General features: G+C 40.4%; 1 protein-coding gene and 1 long non-coding RNA gene across 2 annotated transcripts in view; one reads left to right on the forward strand and one right to left on the reverse strand.

Annotated features, from left to right (window-relative positions):
* grin2ca (glutamate receptor, ionotropic, N-methyl D-aspartate 2Ca) overlaps window positions 1-20,863 on the forward strand; it is an 86,787-nt gene that overhangs the window by 34,388 nt on the left and 31,536 nt on the right. Inside the window, exons 3-4 of the mRNA XM_032538175.1 lie at window positions 12,187-12,788; window positions 16,397-16,511. Of these exons, the coding sequence (XP_032394066.1) occupies window positions 12,187-12,788; window positions 16,397-16,511 (717 nt within the window). The remainder of the gene's footprint in view (window positions 1-12,186; window positions 12,789-16,396; window positions 16,512-20,863) is intronic.
* The window catches only part of LOC116703442 (uncharacterized), a 21,758-nt gene continuing 1,099 nt past the window's right edge, over window positions 205-20,863 (reverse strand). The window contains exons 2-3 of the long non-coding RNA XR_004335435.1: window positions 14,049-14,057; window positions 205-412 (exon numbers count right to left, since the gene is read on the reverse strand). This is a non-coding gene — a long non-coding RNA (uncharacterized LOC116703442). The remainder of the gene's footprint in view (window positions 413-14,048; window positions 14,058-20,863) is intronic.

Raw genomic sequence — 20,863 nt, forward strand, 5'->3', positions numbered from 1 at the left:
GTTTGCACATTAATAATAGGTGTGAATCTTCACTGATCTCCCAATTCGATTAACAATTGTCATGTCATCAATTTGATATCTCAATGCATCACAATGCGTCAAATATATTTTGTTATTAAAGCCATGTAAGATATTTAATTCATAGCTTTTCAAGCTTCAAAAACAAAACCTTCTACATAAATTGAAAAATACCCCTAAAAATAAAAATACCTTCTAAATAAATTGGATAAATAAAACTACAGCCATGAGCACATGGCACTTCCTGAATGTACAAAACAGAATATGTAAACAGAAAAGTTGTTAGGTCAACAATAAATTGTAAACAGAAATAATCGTATATGACCCGGACGATTATCGATGCAGCATCGTCCATGTCCACAATGCATCAATTATTTGATTGATTTCAACACCTCTAATTAATGATTGTACATTTTGCAGATACAACACAAAAAGAGGTAACATCTGGAAATGATATCTTATTCAGAAAGTGCAGGAGAAGTACGTTCAAAAAAACTCTCTTGTATAAGAAACAAGCTAGTATCATCATTAATAAAGCGACACGGATGAAGATACAGCGGATAAGGAACAAAAAGGGTCCAAGAATAGATGGGGACAACAGCTGCAATTTTAAGATCAGTGAAGACAATTCTTGCTTTTAGTTGGGCAAGACGTTTAAGAGTTTACTTATTGAAGAATGACTTTGGTGACCAACATGAGCCTAACTTTAACATGGCCTGCTACAGAGTTTCTCTTTTTAGCTTTAGTATCACTGAACTCATTCTCTGAGAAAGATCAAAACTCGGATGACTTATTTTCATGTAATCTGAAATTATTTAACATATGTATACTTCAAGATATGCATACTGAATTAGAATATAGTTAACTTGTATTTCACTTTGAGACTTGTGACATTTTGTGAGAAACAAGGAGACCATAGTAAGAGTGCAGTTAAATCTCCAATTCGTATGGTTTGTATACAGCCCCCCCCCCCCTGTCAGCTGCATCCATTTCAGAAAACATGAGGGATCTTTCAATCTTTCTATTGGCTCTATCTCCAGGGTAATAAAACATGTCAATCAGCTGTTATTGCCTCCTGCAGTCAATTTACCATCTAACATTCTAACTTGAGGACCATAATAGCAACTAATTGATAATATATTCCAAAAAACATGTAACAAGAAATAAATTTAATGACAAAGGCTGGCAACTCTTAACATGAATGACTACTTTTCATCAGTAATAAGCCAGCGACTGTGTAGTGAATGCATTAAAAGTGCCTTACACAACAGTGAGATCATGAATTGTTAATATTGACGGTTCCAGTTGGAAACCAAACGTAATCTGCTACTACCCACTGAGATACCAGGCCACTGATTCCTCAGTGGGTAGCGCCTCCCTGCCTCAACTGATAATTTGACATTTTGTAGGCAAATCATTTATCATGGTCTTGGCGCCCTGTGCAGTCAATGTTCTATATGTGGTTTTGCATATTTTGTCCCTTTGACTATAGTCTTTTAGATTCAGAATGCCAAAGACCATTATCCTATCCTTCAGGACAGTGGCTGAGAACGATGACGTTGAGGTTTGGTAACCTTCGGTGAGTTCTGTACTAATGGCGGCTGAGAAAGACGCGAGCGAAGCCATTCGGTCTGTTGTTGCAACGCTGCTGAATATCCAGAAGTTGACGCCCGAGCAAGAACAATCTTTGCTGAGTTTTGTTGGTGGCCATGATGTTATGGCCCTCCTCCCCAAAGGGTTTGGGAAAAGTTCAATTTTCCAGCTCGCTTTGTAAATGATGAAGAAGTTAGCTATGGCTAACGTTAGCGATACTAAGCTGACGTCACAACCAAACCTTAGCGATTGGTTATGGCAGATTCAGAGTGGCTCTGGGCAGATCCAATAGTTTTAAACTTCAGAGTACCCGCCTTCAAGGAAGTTGAAACACTTTTTGATGGAGAGTGGCCAGACTCTCTGTACAAATGAAATGAACGAGACTCTGATAGGACCAGGCTAGTGTAGCATACCACCAAATCCAGATGTCTAAAGTCCAGGTTTTTGCAACTAGAAAACAATGAACAAGCATGTACTTACACAAATAATAATTACAGTCACTTTATCAAAATGAGATTTATACTGAAGGTTTGAAATATCAATAACATATTTAATCTATTGGGCCTTCTATTATTCAACGAGTAGTGGCAGCAATATGATTTGTGTCTCCAGTAAACATTTATGTCACAACGGATTTAGATAACACCAGTTGTCACCTATTTATGCTTTAAAAGGGCATTTATTAATGAATTAATATTGAAGGACTGTAAATGTAACAATGTGCACCTGACAGTGTACCAGGTACACAGAGATGAGTTTGTTCCAGCCCCCTTTGAGCCTTCTTGTGAGCAATCAGTGACACCGCCCCATGGATTGATTTATGGGACACTGTCAAAGGTAGTCAACAAGGCAATGGAGCCCATGCATTTTTCATACACATCGCTGAGTGGCAAGGGTTTGATCTCTCTGAAAGTGACAGGATAAAATTAGGTGATAAACTGATTCCTATCCTCAGGACATTTTAGTTTGTTGATCGACAGCAATGCAGCACATGTACCGTCATCCTCTCCATTTTCTATCCCAATGAGGAAAAGAAATGATGAAAAGCAAATGTTCAGAAGGAACTAATGTTAATTAGAAGACTGGAAGTATTAAGCAAAGTTCACTCCATGAACAATATGCTTATTTATGCATCTTTAGAGTTAGAACTCGCCATAAGCCATCTGCCAATATCAGACGGACAGAAAATCAAAGCTACATACTTCATTACTATTACCAGTGGATCAATCCGTTCCCACAGTGCTGCTCAATGTGCAACAGAGGATGATCAACAGCACGAATAATGGCTGACAGAAACAACGGAAATGTTAGAGAAGCCCAATGAAAGCTAGACCTGCACCTGGCTTAAAAGTGAAAATATGGCTGCTTCGTTGCCAGGACACAACCGCACAGAGCTCCAACCTAAACAACAAAACCGGTTGGTTGTCATTGCTCTCAAAACAAACCATGATATTTATAACAAAGTGGATTCTAATCTGCCACCTATATGGTTAACAATCGGCATTTACTATCTAACCGGAACATTTCAGGGCTGATTGGTGGGGATAGCTATGGACAAAGTAACTTTACACTTGATGATACAGTGGTAAGAACAAACTACGTTTAACCATGTATCCGGCTAATTTAAATAGCTCACTCTACTGTAGCTTTTGCGCAGTGGTAATGCTCAACCATAACAAGTTCCTTCCCTGAGACTTTTTTGCAGAGCCACTGCATCTGAAACATAGCGCCACCCAAGACGATTGTGATAGGTTTAAAGAAATGAAAATAACCCAGAACGTTATTTCCTCCTATCCCAGAATATATCTTTAGTGTAGCCAGACCTTACTCCACCGTGGAAAAAGGTCTGGCAATACAAGACTAATGTCTTTATTTATAGAAGCTGAGGCTAAAGAAACGGCCATGTCTACAGTATGGGACTTTAAACTACATTTTGATATATCACTTCCTGCAGCATCAAAAAGGGCCCCAGAATGGACCATTAGCATGAGTAAACAGCATCTCAGTTAGACAAAGAGGTGGAGTTTTAACTGAAAATGCTTTAAAGTGTGGCTTTCACTTCAGTAAATTAGTGACAAGTCTGAAAAAATGGGGACATACAGTGATGTCTTTCCAAAGAACAGTAATTACCCGTGTTAAAAGAAGTTGTATCTTCTTAATTCCTGAACAAACATAGCACAAAAATCCACTTTTTTTCTCTCATTATGCATTTAGTGCAATATCCTGACCTAAAATTCAAAGCATCCTTTGAAGCATTCATCGTGTGATCTGATAGATCCCATCCTCTGAGCCACAGAGCTATAAGTGGACAAAATGTAAGCCAGACACGAGCAAACCCTGATTGTCTTTGCAGGAACATGAGCCCCGAGGCTTTTCTCAAAACTAGAGCAGTTCCTTTTTATCTCTCTGTCTGCCCTCGCTACGTCCTGAACTCGCTTGTCTCTTCCTCCACCTCATTTTAAAACCACTGGCACATTTACAGCGTTACCTGTCTAGACTGAGGTTCTACAGTCGTAGAAGCAGCCAGAGGGGAGCACTGAGGAAGTAAGTATGAAGATGCAGTGTAACTTAAACTTTATACAACTCACATGTCAAGCTGGGTAATAAGACAAATATTGTAACAAGAAAAATGTTGAATCAAGCACACTGTTTAAGGGGCAAACACAGATTTTGTGTGGATTTGAAGAAAGAATGTGGATGAAGTCCTTACCTTCACCACGTGCTGTGAGTGCCTATGACATGACCTTAAAGTGTAATACTTTAGTCGCTATGAGTGGACAGTGACAAACAAATGACAATAATTTATATATCAGATATGTGAATGTGTGTTATGACAACTAAAAAGGAGCAACACTAAATTGCAAAAAGATTCACATATTCAATGTCAAATCAAGATATACATACTGAGTAAAAGTGATAGAGGTTTTCATATTAACCAGCGAGTTTCCTTTTTTTGTTTTAGGGAATGCAGTTGGACTTAAAAGAGTAGAGTACCATTTATCAGACTCCCTTGACTACAGGGTTTCCCCTTGTATTATACAGCTAACGCGCAGCAGCCAAGCGTTTTTGTCTGGATTTCATTTTGTGAAATATTCTTAGTTGGATATTTAATGATTACATTACAGATCTAAAAATGTGTCAATACTCCGTCAATCAATAATGTATCTTCATCATGTGTTAAATGCAGACAGAACTCCCAATGCTCATTTGCATATTATATCAGTCTTGCTCCACACCATCCATAGAGTGTCATAATGTCCGTTTTTAAGTGGCAAATGGCCAGGGAGTGAGTGTGTTCCTGGTTGCCGTGCAGGATCTATGTGACGTCAGCAGCACAGGAAGGCGACGCCAGGGCATTTCCTGCTGCGCGGCGGAGGCAGACATATGTCGCAGAAAAGAGCCGTGGCCAAAAGTCTCTTTGGGAACCATACACCACTCTGTGTTCCATATCTTCAGTTCTAATTTAAGTTACTGCAATACATTTTATTTTGGCTTCAGCCCCTTTGAGCCAAATTACTTCAATCACTTGTTTCCTTTAGCTGTTTGGATGCACATCCATCTATCAATAGGCATCCCTCACCTGAGTCATTCAAATAACCTTCAGCTCTCCAGCGAGTCTTAAAGCAGGTAAACACTGCTGTTTGTGTTAGTATTTGTGTTGTATTATGAAGAATTATATAGATAATTCTATATAATTCTATTTGGTCAGAATTGATATCCCGATTATTTAACACAACTACTTATTGACATTACACTTAAAAAATCGGTGAAACGGTTAAAGAAATCAAATCCCTCATCAATTACACAACTTTTCCCGTTGAACTTTTTGAATTCCACTTCAGAACACGAGACAAAATAATCGGAAATTCTTGAATACATTGTTTTTGTGATTGTTAGGAGCCAAAATCACGATAAAAATTCGATTAATTGCACAGCCCTAGTTTGTGTGTGAATTCTGGTTTCGGTGGCATATAAACAGCTGTGGTTTAGAGATAATCGCTGCTTAACACTCATCTAACTGCAAGACCAGTTCCAAAGCGTTTAAACTAGAACTAATCTTCTGGCTGCAAAGCGTTCCCTCAACTGGATTCCACTCAATTGGACTTTGCAAGATTTGAGCATAACACATTTGAAAATGTTAAAGGGTTAAAAAGTTAAAGTTGACTGTGTGGACTGACGCAGAGTTGCTGCATCCGTGTTGGTACCAGATACGAGTTCTATTGTATATTTTCCCCTTGTGGATGTAATCTCAGCCTTGAGAAGCTAAGCTTTCCACTCAATGGCTGTAATCTTCTTTGGGACTGTGGACTATTACTTTGAGCTTCTGTGGACAACACTGTGGAAGTACAGCTTATTGACTGAACAGTCAATGAGCGGCCACATTCACCCAGGTCATAATCTAGCACACATTATCCATACTATGATCATCTATATCGTGAGCAGCAGACATTTCACTTTCTTTTTGTATTAGATCTTTAGTCATTTTGGATTTAGAGAATTTCTGTATCATTGTGGTGAAGTACCTTGAGTTTTTAGTATCCATTGTATTATAAAATGACATATACTATAATAGAACATTTAAAGTTTCCACCCACCCTTAGACATGCAAATCACCTTTCAGGGTTTAAAGCAGAGGGGGCCCGTCTAACCTTAAATAAGGAGCATCTTTCACTAAGGTCGGAATTTTTACATTTTAATAGGGTTAGGGTTGTATAGGATTAAATAATAGATGCTTTTTGAGGTTAAGGGAAAACTGAGTACATCAAAAACCTAAACTCATCATTTAATAAGTGAGGCAAATTTAAAACATGGGCCCTATCTTGCACCCGTCACAAGTTTCTCTATTACTTTAAGACTGATGCAGTTGTTAATTTCCCGTCCTGCGCCCACGTCGTTTAAAAAGCAAATGCACTTGCACCCGCTAGTCTTACAGGGAGGTGTGTTCAAGTGAATTCTTGGTATATTTCTATTTTGCGGCAGCAGAAAGTGATCGCGACACTGACTAACATAAACCTGGTCTAAAGTCAATAATGCAGCATTTCATTGAATTTTAACCGCGCATTAGTAAAATGTCCCTAAGCTCGTGCACAGCGTGCACACACAATGCTTGTTGCACACAAGGAAGCTCAGCAGCACAAACATGCAAAAGATTAAAGACAAAATGACAATCATTATAGCAATGCACCAAGATACAAACGCGCCTGGCTTTTAAAGGGAATGGGAGATGATGCCCTGATTGGTTTATGGATGTTACGCCCAAAACACACCTATGAATTAATGACGACACTAAGTACAACCCTTTGAACCATACCACCGAACCATTTTTTCTGCCGTCAAACTAGCAAAAGTGGATTTATACACGCCCGGAACGCACTTGCCCCATGCCCCTTCACGCCGTGTGCATAGATCGTTAAAATAGGGCCCCATATAGTAACTCCAGCTTTGGACGGATCGTAGACCAAAGGTGTGTCTATTGGATGACGTGTCTTCAACGATCTAAAGCTGTTAAGGTTGCCTTTGACTTCACACTTCTAGATATACTGTAATATACTGTGCTTCATTGTTTTGTATTGGCGAGCCGTGAGGAGCCGGTTGGGTATGACACGGAAATAGAGAAAACGCATTCTTGAATTTTTCAGTCAAAAAAGTTACAAGTGACTCTTTAAAAGAATCACAAAAGTGTAATTATGTAACTCTAACCAGTTGACAGTTTCAAGTCTTAAGCTGCATATAAATGATCCCGGGTAAACCGCTCTGCGCAGGCTGTGCCATTGTTCTCCTATGGGGAGTGCAGGGAAGACAACTCAGAGGAAGTTTGCACTAAGGAAAGTGCGAAGCTAAGTGCCACTACAGTGCATGGAGTTTGGTGACTTCAGTATTTGTACAAATAATTATGTTGAGACAACAAAGACAAAAACTGAATACTTGGAAGGCGATAAGGGAAGAAGTGGGATGCAGCCAAGAGGAGGCCATGACGGCATGCCATTGTGGTTAAATGTGTGGTCGGATGACACATCATACAACTTTGTTTGTTCTAAGCCTACTGGACTCTAGTCTGTATTTGGCTCCTAGAAAGTTACTAGTGGGGAATTCATATTACATTGTGTGTCAACGACTGTGACTGTTTCATTTCATTCCCTACAACCATATGCCTTGGACAGTACCGTACACGCTATGCACACAGAGGGCGGTCGTGACTTACAGCTTTGAGCTGAAGCGTTGCCCGTGGTAATGCCCCAGGCTCATTTGGACCGCACTATCGGTCTCCTCTCTGCTAATTGAGCTGTTAAGATTGTAGTTTGCATGGGGGCTTTACTCTGACAGACCCTTGGGTTAGTAAGTATGTACAAGGCATACAGAAACACAAGCACATACTTTGACACCTTAGCAAACTGAATGCAGATGTAGGAACAGGCAGCAGCACGTGCAAGAATAAGGCAACAACACGGACAGATTTGCTGTGTGAAAGTCAGGGAAAGGAGAAAATTAGTAGATTTATACGATCTTCTCAAGACTCCGTGACTAACCTGCATAAGATCCCTGCACCCAGTGTGGATGCATGCAGCCAGCCGGCCTCCACTGCAGTCTAATCCATCTTAGTCCACAGCCGTTACCTTGCACTGAGCTGAAACCCATTCCTAGTAAAGACATTGATAACCAAATTTAATTGATATGAAAATGACAGTAATCAGTAACATGAGGCATCTTAAAGAGAACATATGAACTTTGGGTTTTTAATTAAATTATTTTTTTTTTTAAATAGTTCCGCCAGAGCTCCGACTGGTGTCTGTCTGCACTGCCATTTATCAGTATTTAATTGAGATACTTTGTGAAAACGCCTCGTAGTTGCGTTAAATAGTAGTCCAGTTCCGTGTTTTGGTAGATTTGGTTTTAACACCTGATGCGAGTCGTAGGAGACTAGCCTACGAATGAAAACAACAGCTCCGAGTGCTTTATCGGCACTGCCCCGCTCCGTCTCTCTGCTGAGCTGCTCTGCTGAACATAGGACTTAAATTTGCAATTAACCAGCCGTTCACATGCATGCCCAACCATAGAGGCGGCCCGTTAAATTACTGCATATTCAACATCTCTGACAACTTATTGATCAACAGAATGTATTTCAAAATAGAAAACATTACACTTCATGAAGTTTGGTATTCATACTACTATATTATTGTACAAAATTGTACAAAAAATCTGTTCTTTAAAGCTACCTGACTGGAGACATAAGAACAGAAGCGTGAGAAAAAAAGGGCAGTGGGAAGTGAAACAAGGCAACAGAAAAAGAAAATATTTTCAGGAGCGTGAGCACAGTACAAACAGAGGCACAAAGTCAGTGGATTTTGCCGTGTCGTCTAAAATCATAAGATGCTCATACATCACAAGACCGCTGAACCTTTTGCAAGGACAGCAATGAGACTAAATAAGATCACAGGTCTGTGTGCAGTCTCAGGGTACCTGGCCCCTCCAATCCTCAGCTCTGAGGCCCCCGTGCTCAGGGTGGAGTGGTTTTTCCCCAGAGAGGGAGAGGGTCAGGAGGGGGCCACCTACCTATCAGCCTGATGGAGGACGTGGAAGAGCTTTTACAACAAGCTCACACTATTAAAAAAAATATATATTTCTACTTAGGAAAGATTATTGGCAATAAAGTTTCTACAGTAAAAGAATAATAAACCCCATTAATATATCTTCTATGTACCTACTCACGCTAATGTCATGCTACTACAAATGATCCACAATAGAATGTTTGTTTTGCAGACCAATGTGGCACAGTGAAGATGAGGCATAGTAATTGGAATCTGCTGAAGAATCAATAATCTCCGTTGAACTAATAGCTCTACATGTAGAGTCGCATCGATCCGTCACATCCGTCCCAGTTACTGTGATACCTTGGTATAATTATTATGAAGAGATGAGACAACGGTTGAGATGACTGCTGGCCTGGTTTATATCATCACTCCTCCACTCTATAAATCTACATTTGCTTATGGGTTCCTCACTGCTTCCTAGCGTGAGGTAGCAATTTGCAAAAGTTATTAAGTCTCCTGCAATTATGAGCAATAAGTCATAATTATTGTTTGGTTTACATCATGTTTGCAGTTGATAAATTAATAAACACACATAAATTGTTGGTGAATTGATTTTGGTGTGGATGTTCTTGTTTGCAGAGAAGATTATCACTAACCAAAGGAATTTAAGATTAATGGCTTATAACTGATATTATTAAGGGCTCTATTGACCATTCATTACAAATTATAAACCCTTTATGTTGTTTCTTAGCATCTGCTAGCATTTATAAGATGATACAATTTAGTAAGTGCTTATAATTTGTAACTTATGACTTCCTTATGCTTTATATAACAGTCATAATACATAAAATCTTTGGGTTGCCTGGTTAGGAAAACCCCTTTGCGTTAACCTCAACATCATCCAACAACTTGTTAACATTTACAGCTACAGATGTTTGATTTGATGCATCATAAAAACAGAAAAACGATGTAGTTGCAGATAAACTGCAAAACTTTTGCTGATGGCTTCCTAAAAAGTTAGTTAAAATCCATAACTTGGGATGGGGATCGTTATTTTCATTGATCCTAGAGCCCGACCGCTGATAACGATACAAATATTTGGTGATTTAAAAATCCGATATTTCAATATAATGGCCAATATATACATTTTCTTTAAATCCAGAAACGTGTAACAAAACAATCAGATTTCCCTAACATTATTTGTAGTTATGTAAATGTGCTGTATTTATATAGCGCTTTTCTAGTCTTAACGACTACTCAAAGCGCTTTTACATCATACAGGAAACATTCACCATTCACACACATTCATACACGGTGGCCGGGGCTGCCGTACAAGGTGCCCCCTGCTCATCAGTAAACACTCACACACATTCACACTCCGATGCGCAGCACCGGGGGCAACTCGGGGTTCAGTGTCTTGCCCAAGGACACTTCGACGTGGGACTGCTGGGCCAGGGATGGACAAACTATGCAACGCCAACACTCATAACATGGTTGAAGGGTGTAAATTTATTTTATTTTAAATATTCATTTATCAGAATCATTTATTTGTCATTACAAAGGATTCTGATAAATGAAGATTTAAAAAATAAAATTCATTTATCGGCCATTTTAAATGCTGATACTGATCGGAAAATGCATAATGTCAACCCGCCGATTAATCTGTCGGTCTCTAATTTATACCATTTTTGAGACTGCTTAACAATCCGAGTCTTTAACTAGTATTGCTATAGTATTGCTTTTATTGCAGTCTGTGACTGTTTGATATCTTCTGTCGCTGCTTTTGTTTTAACTCTCTGAGACAGAAGGTATTTTTGATATCTTAATGTATGGTCATATCTACTAACTATTCTTCTCTCAGGTGCAATGACGGACCAGATTTCATTGGTTGACAAGATGTAAACAAGCTTTTGATTGGTCAGAATGGTCTCCCAGAGCATCATGGGAAAATAAAAATGGCGGTTAGCATTAAAGCTAGCGGCAATAACGACCACAAATTCATTAATTATGGACAAAGAGTATCAATCTTGGATGTGATATTTTGGAATTATTGTCCCTGAAAAACAATGCCTTTTTTGCCGTACACAACAAGCTTGGGCTCATAGGGTTAACGAGCTGATTAAGGGGCCCACAGAGCCTGCTCTCGGCAGCCAGTCCGACTATGTAAAAACAACCATTGTGCTATAAGAAAGTTAAGTCTTTGTGCCTAAAGGAATTTAGCCCAAAAAATGGCAATGTAATGTAAAAGGCACAGTAAAGCGCACCAGCCAGTCTTTGTATTCTGTGGTTATTCATCGATTTGAAAATGCTACAGACCGAGCCTTCAAAGGGTAACTCAATACCAAACCACAGGCAAGAAAGCAGCTTCCTCCTGGAATCTTTCAGGCACCTTTGGCCACACCATAATCAGTGATGTCACAGCAGATATTTTGGCTTTGACAACTGATAGGATACAATTGAGTCCTATAACCTCAAGCTTTTCTTCACTCAGTGTTTTCATGAAAATCTCAAGGGAGAAGTATCACACACCAAAAGCAGGCTATTAAGTAGTTTCCCTCCTCTCCACCTCTTAATGATACAGTTAAAAAGAAAGTCATCCTCATTCTTCTCTCAAGGTCATTGCATGTGCAGAAAAGACAGATGAAACGCAGAGCCGGCGCTGGCCACAGTGATAGTGCCATCCCTCTGAATTTGCAAGTATAGATGACGGCCAGTGTTTGTGCGGCAAAAGTGAGGCATGTGAGTTTAAGTGATGAATGGGTTTGCAGCTCCTGGATGAGCAAAATAAAGCAGAACCACTTAACTCCTGTCAAAGCTGTACTACAGACCCTGGTGGTTGGGCAAATCACTTCTCCATGTGTCATTTGTTGAAGTACAAATACTCTGTGTGTACCCTCACAGGGATGAGGAGGGTCCTCCAGAGATCTTACTGCATATTATACACATTTAATTAGACTTGTTAGTCCAGAGCATATTAGCTAACCATAAAGGTCTTCATACATTTATTTTTCATCTCCTTAACTATGATGTTTTCCTCTTCCTCCAGGGTGAGGGCTCCAACTTCCTTCAGCTGGGCTCCTCCATTGAGCAGCAGATAAACGGCATGTTCAAGGTGATGGAGGAGTACAACTGGGACAGTTTTGTGGTCATTACCAGTCTCTACCCGGGGTACGAAACCTACGTGGATTACATTAAGTCTTTCACCGACACCAGCTACTTCATATGGGATCTGCAGGACGTTCTGACTTTCGACATGTCCGCCGACGGCATGAACGACATTCGGGCACGAAGGTTGCTGCAGCAGATCGACGCACAGGTGCTGTTGGTCTACTGCTCCCATGAAGAGGCTCAGTACCTGTTCACCATGGCAGCGGAGTCTGGACTGGTGGGGCCGGGCTACATCTGGATTATCCCTAGCCTTGCAGTGGGGAACCCAGACATCCTCCCACCTGAAAGCTTCCCTGTGGGGCTCATCAGCATCATCACGGACCGGTGGAGGATGAGCCTGAGAAAGAGGGTGAGGGACGGGGTCGCCATCGTGGTGAAAGGCGTGCAGAGCTTTAAGAAAGAGAGAGGCTTCATTCCCGAGGGCCAGAGTGACTGCCACAACCCCGTCAAGCCAACTGCTACTAATGACACTCTGTTCAGGTGAGCTACGATGTTGGGGGTCAGACACCAATTTGACATCAGTTTAAGAGAATCTGGCCTTCCTCTGTAACATTCTTCCTAATATCCACATTGTAAAGGCCTGTCATTAGAAAGGATTGCACGTGTTTGGTGGCAAGGGCGTACATTCATTTTGTGTAGTTACACTGTACATGCATTGGCACACACGAGCAAAAGCATGATGCATGTTAAAAGAAGAAAAGTAGAGCTAGTGACCCGTTATTGTTCTCTTGTCAAAGAATGCACTCACATTTTTTAAGCGCTCATAATTGACAAGAGTTAAGAGTTATCTATCTCCTCATGTCCTCAGGACTGAGCGCTCCCCTATATCTCCTAGAGACTGCGAGGTTATTGTGTCGGGGGTGGGTGTGGCTTTTCCTTATTTAAACCTTGCCCAAAGAGCAATCTAATGCCGCCTGTGCCACAGAACACGGAGCAATCCTATTTTGTTAGAAAGATGTTTTAATCGGCAAAGGGAAGAGAAATTAATATAAGAAAATAAAAACAGCTCCAGCATCAGCTTTTGGCTGTTCATGCACCTATGAACCAAGGTCTTTCGGGGCTTTGTGTGTGTTGCTGTAGATGACTGCTAACGGGACACTAGCATTGTCGGACACTTTTCTTGCGTTCTAAAACATCACTCTCTCTCCCTCTAATGTCAAAAGTAATTCCTCTTTTGGAGTCTTCAGAGCCGTAGGGGAGACAACTTTTCCTTTTGTAAACCCAAACGGAAATGAAAAAGTGGAAATGGTGAACATTATCTCAGGCTTTGATACTGTACACCCCCTCCTCTCAGACTTGCTAAACCCAGCAGGCACGACTTGAGTAGCAGCGGCTCTCAGAAACAACGGCAAGATAGAACAAAGCACTTTCCATTAACTTTATAGTCCATCACGTCTTCTCTTTCCAGTCAGATCAAACATTAACATCCCTCGCGGTTCTCGGATTTGTCCTCACTTGATTGGGGATTTTTTTTTTTTTTCTCTCTCAACGAGCTTTTGATAATGAGTCAGCTCACCTGTTAATGGGATTATTAAAGATTACCAGATTAAAGAGGCTTTTCACACAGACAAGAGCTGAAGGCTATTCTGCTCCCAGCAGGCTTTCATCACCTCTGCTGGAGTGGCGGGTGAGGTGAGAGAGCAACGCCACAGGCCTAAATATCACAGGATGTGAGTGATGACACAATGGAATCAAAAGGAGAGAGCGGTTTTCTTCGCAGTGCAGAAGCTGTCAAGACACCTTGTGTCTCTGTTGTGTCAATGCAGCTGCTTTTATGTTCAATGATGAGGCATTTGTGACATTATCCAATCAGTGTAAAATGGTTTCATGATTCCCAAGAACAACATGTATACTATTCAAACAGCTAAAACATTATAAACAAGGACACTAAGAACAGAACAAAAACCCACAAAAATAATAAATTCAGATGAAGTTCTGTAAGAAGTTGATGATGGGAAAGCTGCTAAAATCAAGAAGACCCCAGAGTAACTGTAGAATGTGCTGTTCTTGGGTAAAAATTGTCTCCATCCTTCTGGTAGCTAAATTTTTTTTGTCCGTCGCTCCCACCGTTCTCTCTACATATCCATGGTTACCTCCTGTAGCAAAGTTCAAACCGCCAGTCCAATCCGCTCCGTGATTCGGATCCACTCCAAAATGTGATGGGTTCTACCTTGGCTCATGCTACACCCTTCCGCCAAGTTTCATGAAAATCAGGCCATTGGTTTTCTGTAATCCTTCTGACAGACCAACAAACAGCATGCTAACATTTGCTAAGTTGCACTGAACAAAAAAGAGCAGCTGTAGTTATTAGTTCTGCAGGTATTTTGTCATAAATCTGATGACTGCCGTTGGTGATAGTGAGTACTAGAGCCCGATCGATATATCGGCGGACCGATATTATCGGCCGATATTAGGCATTTCCCGATATGTCGGTATCGTCATTTATAACGGCCGAATTATAAATGATTCTGATAAATGAATATTTAAAAAATCAAAAGCGGACTGTCAAGCATGTTATGAGCGTTGGCGTTGCATACTTTGTCCACCAGAGGGCGTTCTACAACGTCCCTGTTGGCAAACAGTGATTTTTTTTTTTTGTTAATGTGTTTTTGTTCAAAGGACTTTACGTTTCATATCTTAGGTTTGTATTTTTAAACATTTATTTATCAGAACTTTAATATATATTGAATTTCCTCTGTTCTGACAATAAAACTAATTATATTAGTGAGAACTCTCAATTGATAACTGCAAATAACTACTGTTAGAGAAATCTGTTTGTTTTGTAACACTTTTTTTGGATTGATTTTAAAATTTACAGTATATCAGCCTATATCAACAAATAGGATTTTTAAATAACCAAATATTCGTATCGGCCTTAAACATCCTTTATGGATTGGGCTCTAGTGAGTATTTTTCTGTTACAGAAGTTATTTAAGACAAATGGCAAAAACAGTAATATACAATACATGAAAACAATTTAATACTGTACGTATTTAAATAGGAGGTAGACATACTGCAAGTAGGGCAAAATTGCATGCAAATCGCACCGTAAGATTATAGTGCAGTTATGGATTAAGTCATTTCATTTTAAAAAGGAAATGAAAGATGTATAGGTCCAGGGTGAGAGTGTCTGCATCAGTCTTTAGTCCATTAGGGGGAAGCGTGAGGCTTCACCTCTCGACCCCCCTGTCCTGACACAGAGGAGACTGGTTGTACAGGGAGACAGCAGCTGGTAGGAAGGACCTCCTGTAGGGGTTCATGTCACAGCAGAGCTGGATCGGTCTGTTCTTGAAAGCATGCAGCAACCTCTTCTCCACCCCCACCACCACCAATCCTAACGGCTTCAACGTGGTTCCCAGAACAGAGCGGAACTTTCTGATCACTTTATTGAGTCTAATTGTTTTGCCGGCTCTGATGCCACTGCCCCAGCACATTGCAAAAACAGACTGGTATAAGCTCTGCAACATCTTGTTGCACACATTACTTGAGGTCCCTAAGGAGGTCAAGTCCTCTCTGTCCATTCATGTATACAGATATTAGGTTTTTGCAATGCATCCTGAGGGAACACAAATGTGTGTACCAAATGTCCACAGCCAGCAAGACAACAGCTGTCAAGGTATTTTAATAAAAGAACTAAAAAGTTAACCTTGTGTTGTCGATAGGGGCAAAGTCACGGGTTCACTAAAGTCAGTAGGATCTACTAGAGAACGTGAGAACGTCTTAGCAAATGTAATAGGTGTACTAGTTCAGAAATCAGTCTGGACCAAAGCGATGGATCAACAGGCCGACACTGCCACTTCCTAAAGCCATGACATGTTTTGCTTTGCACCTGTTTGTAACACTGCTTCACTTGAACAGCTCCAGCTTCTCAATTGTGAAGATTTGCTGATTTTCTTTGTCTTTGTGATAGTAAGCTAAGAACATTTTTGCATTGTCATTGCTGGTCATACAAAAAAGCAATCTGAAGATGTCACCTTTGGCTTTAGGAAATTGCGATAGTATTCATTTGCACTGAACTTACATAAAACTCAAAAGTTTAAAGTTGAACTCACTGATCCTCTTTCTCTTTGGGTTTTGTTTCTCTGCAGGCACATGTTGAATGTAACCTGGGAACACAATGACTTCTCCTTCAACAGCAACGGTTACCTGGTGAATCCAGCCATGATAATTATCACTTTGGACAGAGAGCGACAGTGGGACAAGGTGAGCTTTTCACAACATGGTGACGCATATTTCATTTCACGGATGGAATTGTTATGTGCACACTGAATGTGTTATGTAAAACAGCAGAGCTGTTCTGCAGTCCCACTGTGTCTTTCCCCTGACGTCTTTCTCTGCATGCTACAGGCGGAGTGATTTCATACATCACTGGTCTCTTTGTAAAGACCAGTTAGACACCAATGAACTACTTAATGAAGGATCGTTTTCTAATCGCACACACAGTACTACATTACACACTCACCTATGTCACTTACTCCTACCCTCTATCTCCTCAAAGAGATACTAAAAAAAGCCCACACACATTTGTCTAATAACTTTGCCGCCTCAATTACTTTTTGGGGGATTGAAACATTAATTTAACCACGGGGGGGATGTGATGTGGACCTCAGACTGGAGAGAGTTGACTTCCTCCACTGGTTGAATAGAAAGGGTTTAGTTAAACATCCCGCTCATAGTAAACACCCACAGGCCATTCAAAGCTAATTATGTTATATTTATGTTTTCGGTTGCTACTTCCTATTAATTTGCGGTATGCTATCGAGGCTCTGAGTTTCAGTAAGGGGAAGATATATGATTATGGAAGCAGACAGAAGCAGTTTTGTGTATGAATTAATACAACATCTGGTTGCATGACGTAAATATTGGTTTAATAGTTGCTGGGCATTGTTGTTATGTGGGTCTGTCAAATTATTGTAAAAACTATTCAACAGGACAACAGAGTGTGATGTGATTTACGTTACACAAAAGTAGAACTGGGTTTTTAGAAGGCTCCATGACCGCTAGGGCTGGGTACGGCCAATGATTTCCAGAATCGGTTCAGTTCAGAGATCCTGATTTGATTACATTTTTAATTTAATTAAGTTTAGTGAAATTTCAATTCAGTACCTTTTTATTTGGGATAGAAAAGATTCTCAGAGAACTTATGCTGAAAGTATACAAGCAAGAACACCCTCCAATATTTGTTATAATGCACCAGGTTAATATTTACATTAAGAATTGACCACCAAAACGTTTGTTTTAAGTACTTTTTACGGTTTTACTATGGTGACGAGGCATTTATTAAAACGTAGATATCAGAACTTTATTAATCAATATAAGATCATTTTTAATTGGAGAATCTATTACTTTAAGCCAGCCCTAGTGGCAGCTGCCATTGTTAAAGATCCTGAACACATTGCCACTACAGTTATAGTTTCCATCAAAATGTAGTTTAAGAGTGAAATTCCAAAAAGCCAGCAAAATAAAGCCTGGATCGATGCGTTTTTCGGTTTACACATCGGGTCACTCTGTCTGTCAGTAATACAACATCACTCTGCTTAGTTGGCATTCCCAAACTCTGTTGTTTCATCAAAACCGCTAATCTGCTGTTGTTTTTGTCTGAATATGCAATATCACGGCTAGCTGCCGTCTCCACTTAGGAGCACTGTGATCATATAGGAGCTGGATTCACTCACCCGTAAAACATTAGACAACATTTAGGCAAAAATATTCCTTTAGCAAACGTTTAGCAGGCTGACAGCCTACACTACCTGACCGTACTAGCAAAGAACTATTGTTACTGAAAAATGCTGCATGTCAACAAAAATATGTTGACCAAGTCTTTGAAACTGGTTGGAGCCGCTATTAAAGATTATTTTCATAATCAATTAAATCATTGTTTAGTCCATAAAACATATTAAAGAAACAGTATCCCATTTCTCAGAACCTTGAGAGAAAACTTCCTGGTCTACCAGAATTCTTCATTTAATTTCTGATCTAAAAAAAAAATGTTGACTTATTTTTTCTGCACTGCATTCCGGGTGATGCGGTGCATGAAACAGTAAATGTGACACTAGACACTAGAGACCGTCTTAAATCAATCAATCAACTAATACATGAAGGCAGGAGGAGGTTGCAACAAAGACAGATCACCTTCAAACTGAAGCTCTTCTTTTGTATTCCTGATGAGCTTTAAACAGACAAAGGCAGATGTGTATTTCACTTTTCTGCTGCTTGACGTACATGTTGAAGGGCACTGTTCTCCACGGAAGCACTCCCAGTAGAGTAGGGAGGTTTTCCACCATTTTAATATCCTTGTTGTCTATCAAAGACAAACAGGAAAGTTGGCTCTGGAAACACCAAAGTATAAAAACTTCTCTAATTCTATGACATGAGCACAGACTATAAAAGACTGAAGTCAAATTGAATTCAGTGACAGTAACATGGATTGGATACATCTGTCCTATGACATGGTTTACTTATATGGCCAAAACAGTTTAAATCAGTTAATTTAAAACAACTTTTTAATGTACACTTTCCACCAAAACAAGTTCCTTCCCGAGGCAATTTTGCGGCGGAACCATTGCTCTGTCTGGAGATTAGTGCCGCCCAAGACAATTGTGATTGGTTTAAAGAAATGCCAATAAACCAGAGCACGGTTTTCTCCCATCCTGGAACACTGTATGAACTAGCCAGACCCTCCTCCGCAGCGCTGTGGAGGAAGGTCTGGCAATGTGAGACTAAGGTTAGCATAGCGCAACCATAGCAATGTTTTGGTCATGTTCAATCAGAAAGACTTTTTATTAGCGACAGAGAGACTTGTTTACATGACTTAGAACTTGAACCCTGAGTTGAAGGTGAACGTGTCCTCTCATTCACCCCCTTACTCCGAAGCGGTGTCGCACATCGCACACATCTGAACATAGACTTGCTATTTTGAATACATAGTCCATTCACACTGACGAATTATGGCCAAATGCAGTGCTCTACGAGTACCCGAATGTTGCAATCAAAGCAGTCAATAAAGTGAGTGTGGACGCTTGACCGTACTCGCCCTCAACGGTCGGCAACATATTTCTGTGAATATGGCGGGCAAGGAAGCTGCAGCGGTTGTGATTAAAACGGCAAAAACTGAACTCCACAAATTTTTTGCCTTTGTTGTTTTTTCCGATAAGCAGCACTACACTGCAGTCAGATAAGAACAAGCCAGTATATATTTTGTCGAGCGACAATAGGTGGCGCCGATGCTCTGCCCAGCAGCAATTTACTAGTGGTGGGCGATACTGCAAAATTTGGTATCGATCCGATACCAAATACATTGCCGATACCGATACCAATACGATACTTTTTACTTAAAAAAATACTTTTGTGTAGGGGAGAGCCTTTCATTATTTCTGAGGTGAATGAATTCAATCAATTCTTTAGGCAATATTTTTTTATTAATGTATTGAAGTGCACAAAATTATTAGTTATTAGGCACTGTAGAATGAATACAGCGAGTCGCTGCTCTTCTGCGCGTTGTTTCAGTGAGTCACGTGACGACACAACAACGAAGCACAGCAGAGGAGCAGGAGGGGGAGGAGGAGCAATGTGGGCCAAGATGTGAAAGCGGCGCTTGCTCAGGAAGGTGGAAGACACAAGCAAAGTATAGTGAACGTAGAGGAGAGATATCTAAATTAAAATATCGATTCAATTACAGTTGTATCGATCAAATACCAATACCAGCGTTGGCATCGATACTATCGATATTTAGATCGATCCGCCCACCCCTACAATTTACCATTAAGACGAAGAAGAAGAGAAAAAGTCCTTTCCGGTCAGTACATTGTGAGCGATTTGAAACAACACTACACTAACAAAATAGACGCACTACACAAGTGAGTACATAGTGTACACGGTGTACTTCCGGAAGTATTCGTATTGAGACACAAAACAGCACTCGTTTCCACCATGCTGACCTTTACATAAACCTTTTGTGGGAGGAAAACCTATATTCCTCACCCCTTTTGAGAAACATTCTCTGTGAGGCGCTCCTGTTTCTGTGCTTAACATGCTGCTGCCTCAGGCGTCCTTCTCCGAAAGCTGAAAATCAATTCCATCTTTTGATTGCCTTTGTGCCAGCCTTCTAATTGTACACATTTGCAGTGCGAGCCTCTCTGTTGGGTCCATCCACCACCTATGTATAACCTGCCTCCGCCTGACACTGTATAGACCCATCCTCACGTTACACTCCGCACCTTTTATATTTATTCAACTTAAACCACTCCAGCGCTCTTATCTAGTGGGTAGCTATCATCGGCTACTTCCCAAGAGTCATTATCCTGCTGGTTCTTCAACTCACTCTCAAATCTAAAAGGCAAGGTAACTTGGGAAGCTGGAGGGAGAGCATGACAAATAAGAGTAACGACAGAGAGAAGAAGCCCTAGAGGACGACAGGAAGTGTTCCTGTCATTGCTGTTATCTGGCAGGGTGATATATGGGACTCAAAAGCTGCCGTTTTCTGGCTGTAAATTTGTGACACGCACAAACCCTGAAGTTACAGTCTTGCTGGCTGGTTTCTAAACCAAAAAAAAAAA

This window comes from Etheostoma spectabile, chromosome 15 (assembly GCF_008692095.1).
Source record: "Etheostoma spectabile isolate EspeVRDwgs_2016 chromosome 15, UIUC_Espe_1.0, whole genome shotgun sequence".
NCBI lineage: Eukaryota > Metazoa > Chordata > Actinopteri > Perciformes > Percidae > Etheostoma > Etheostoma spectabile.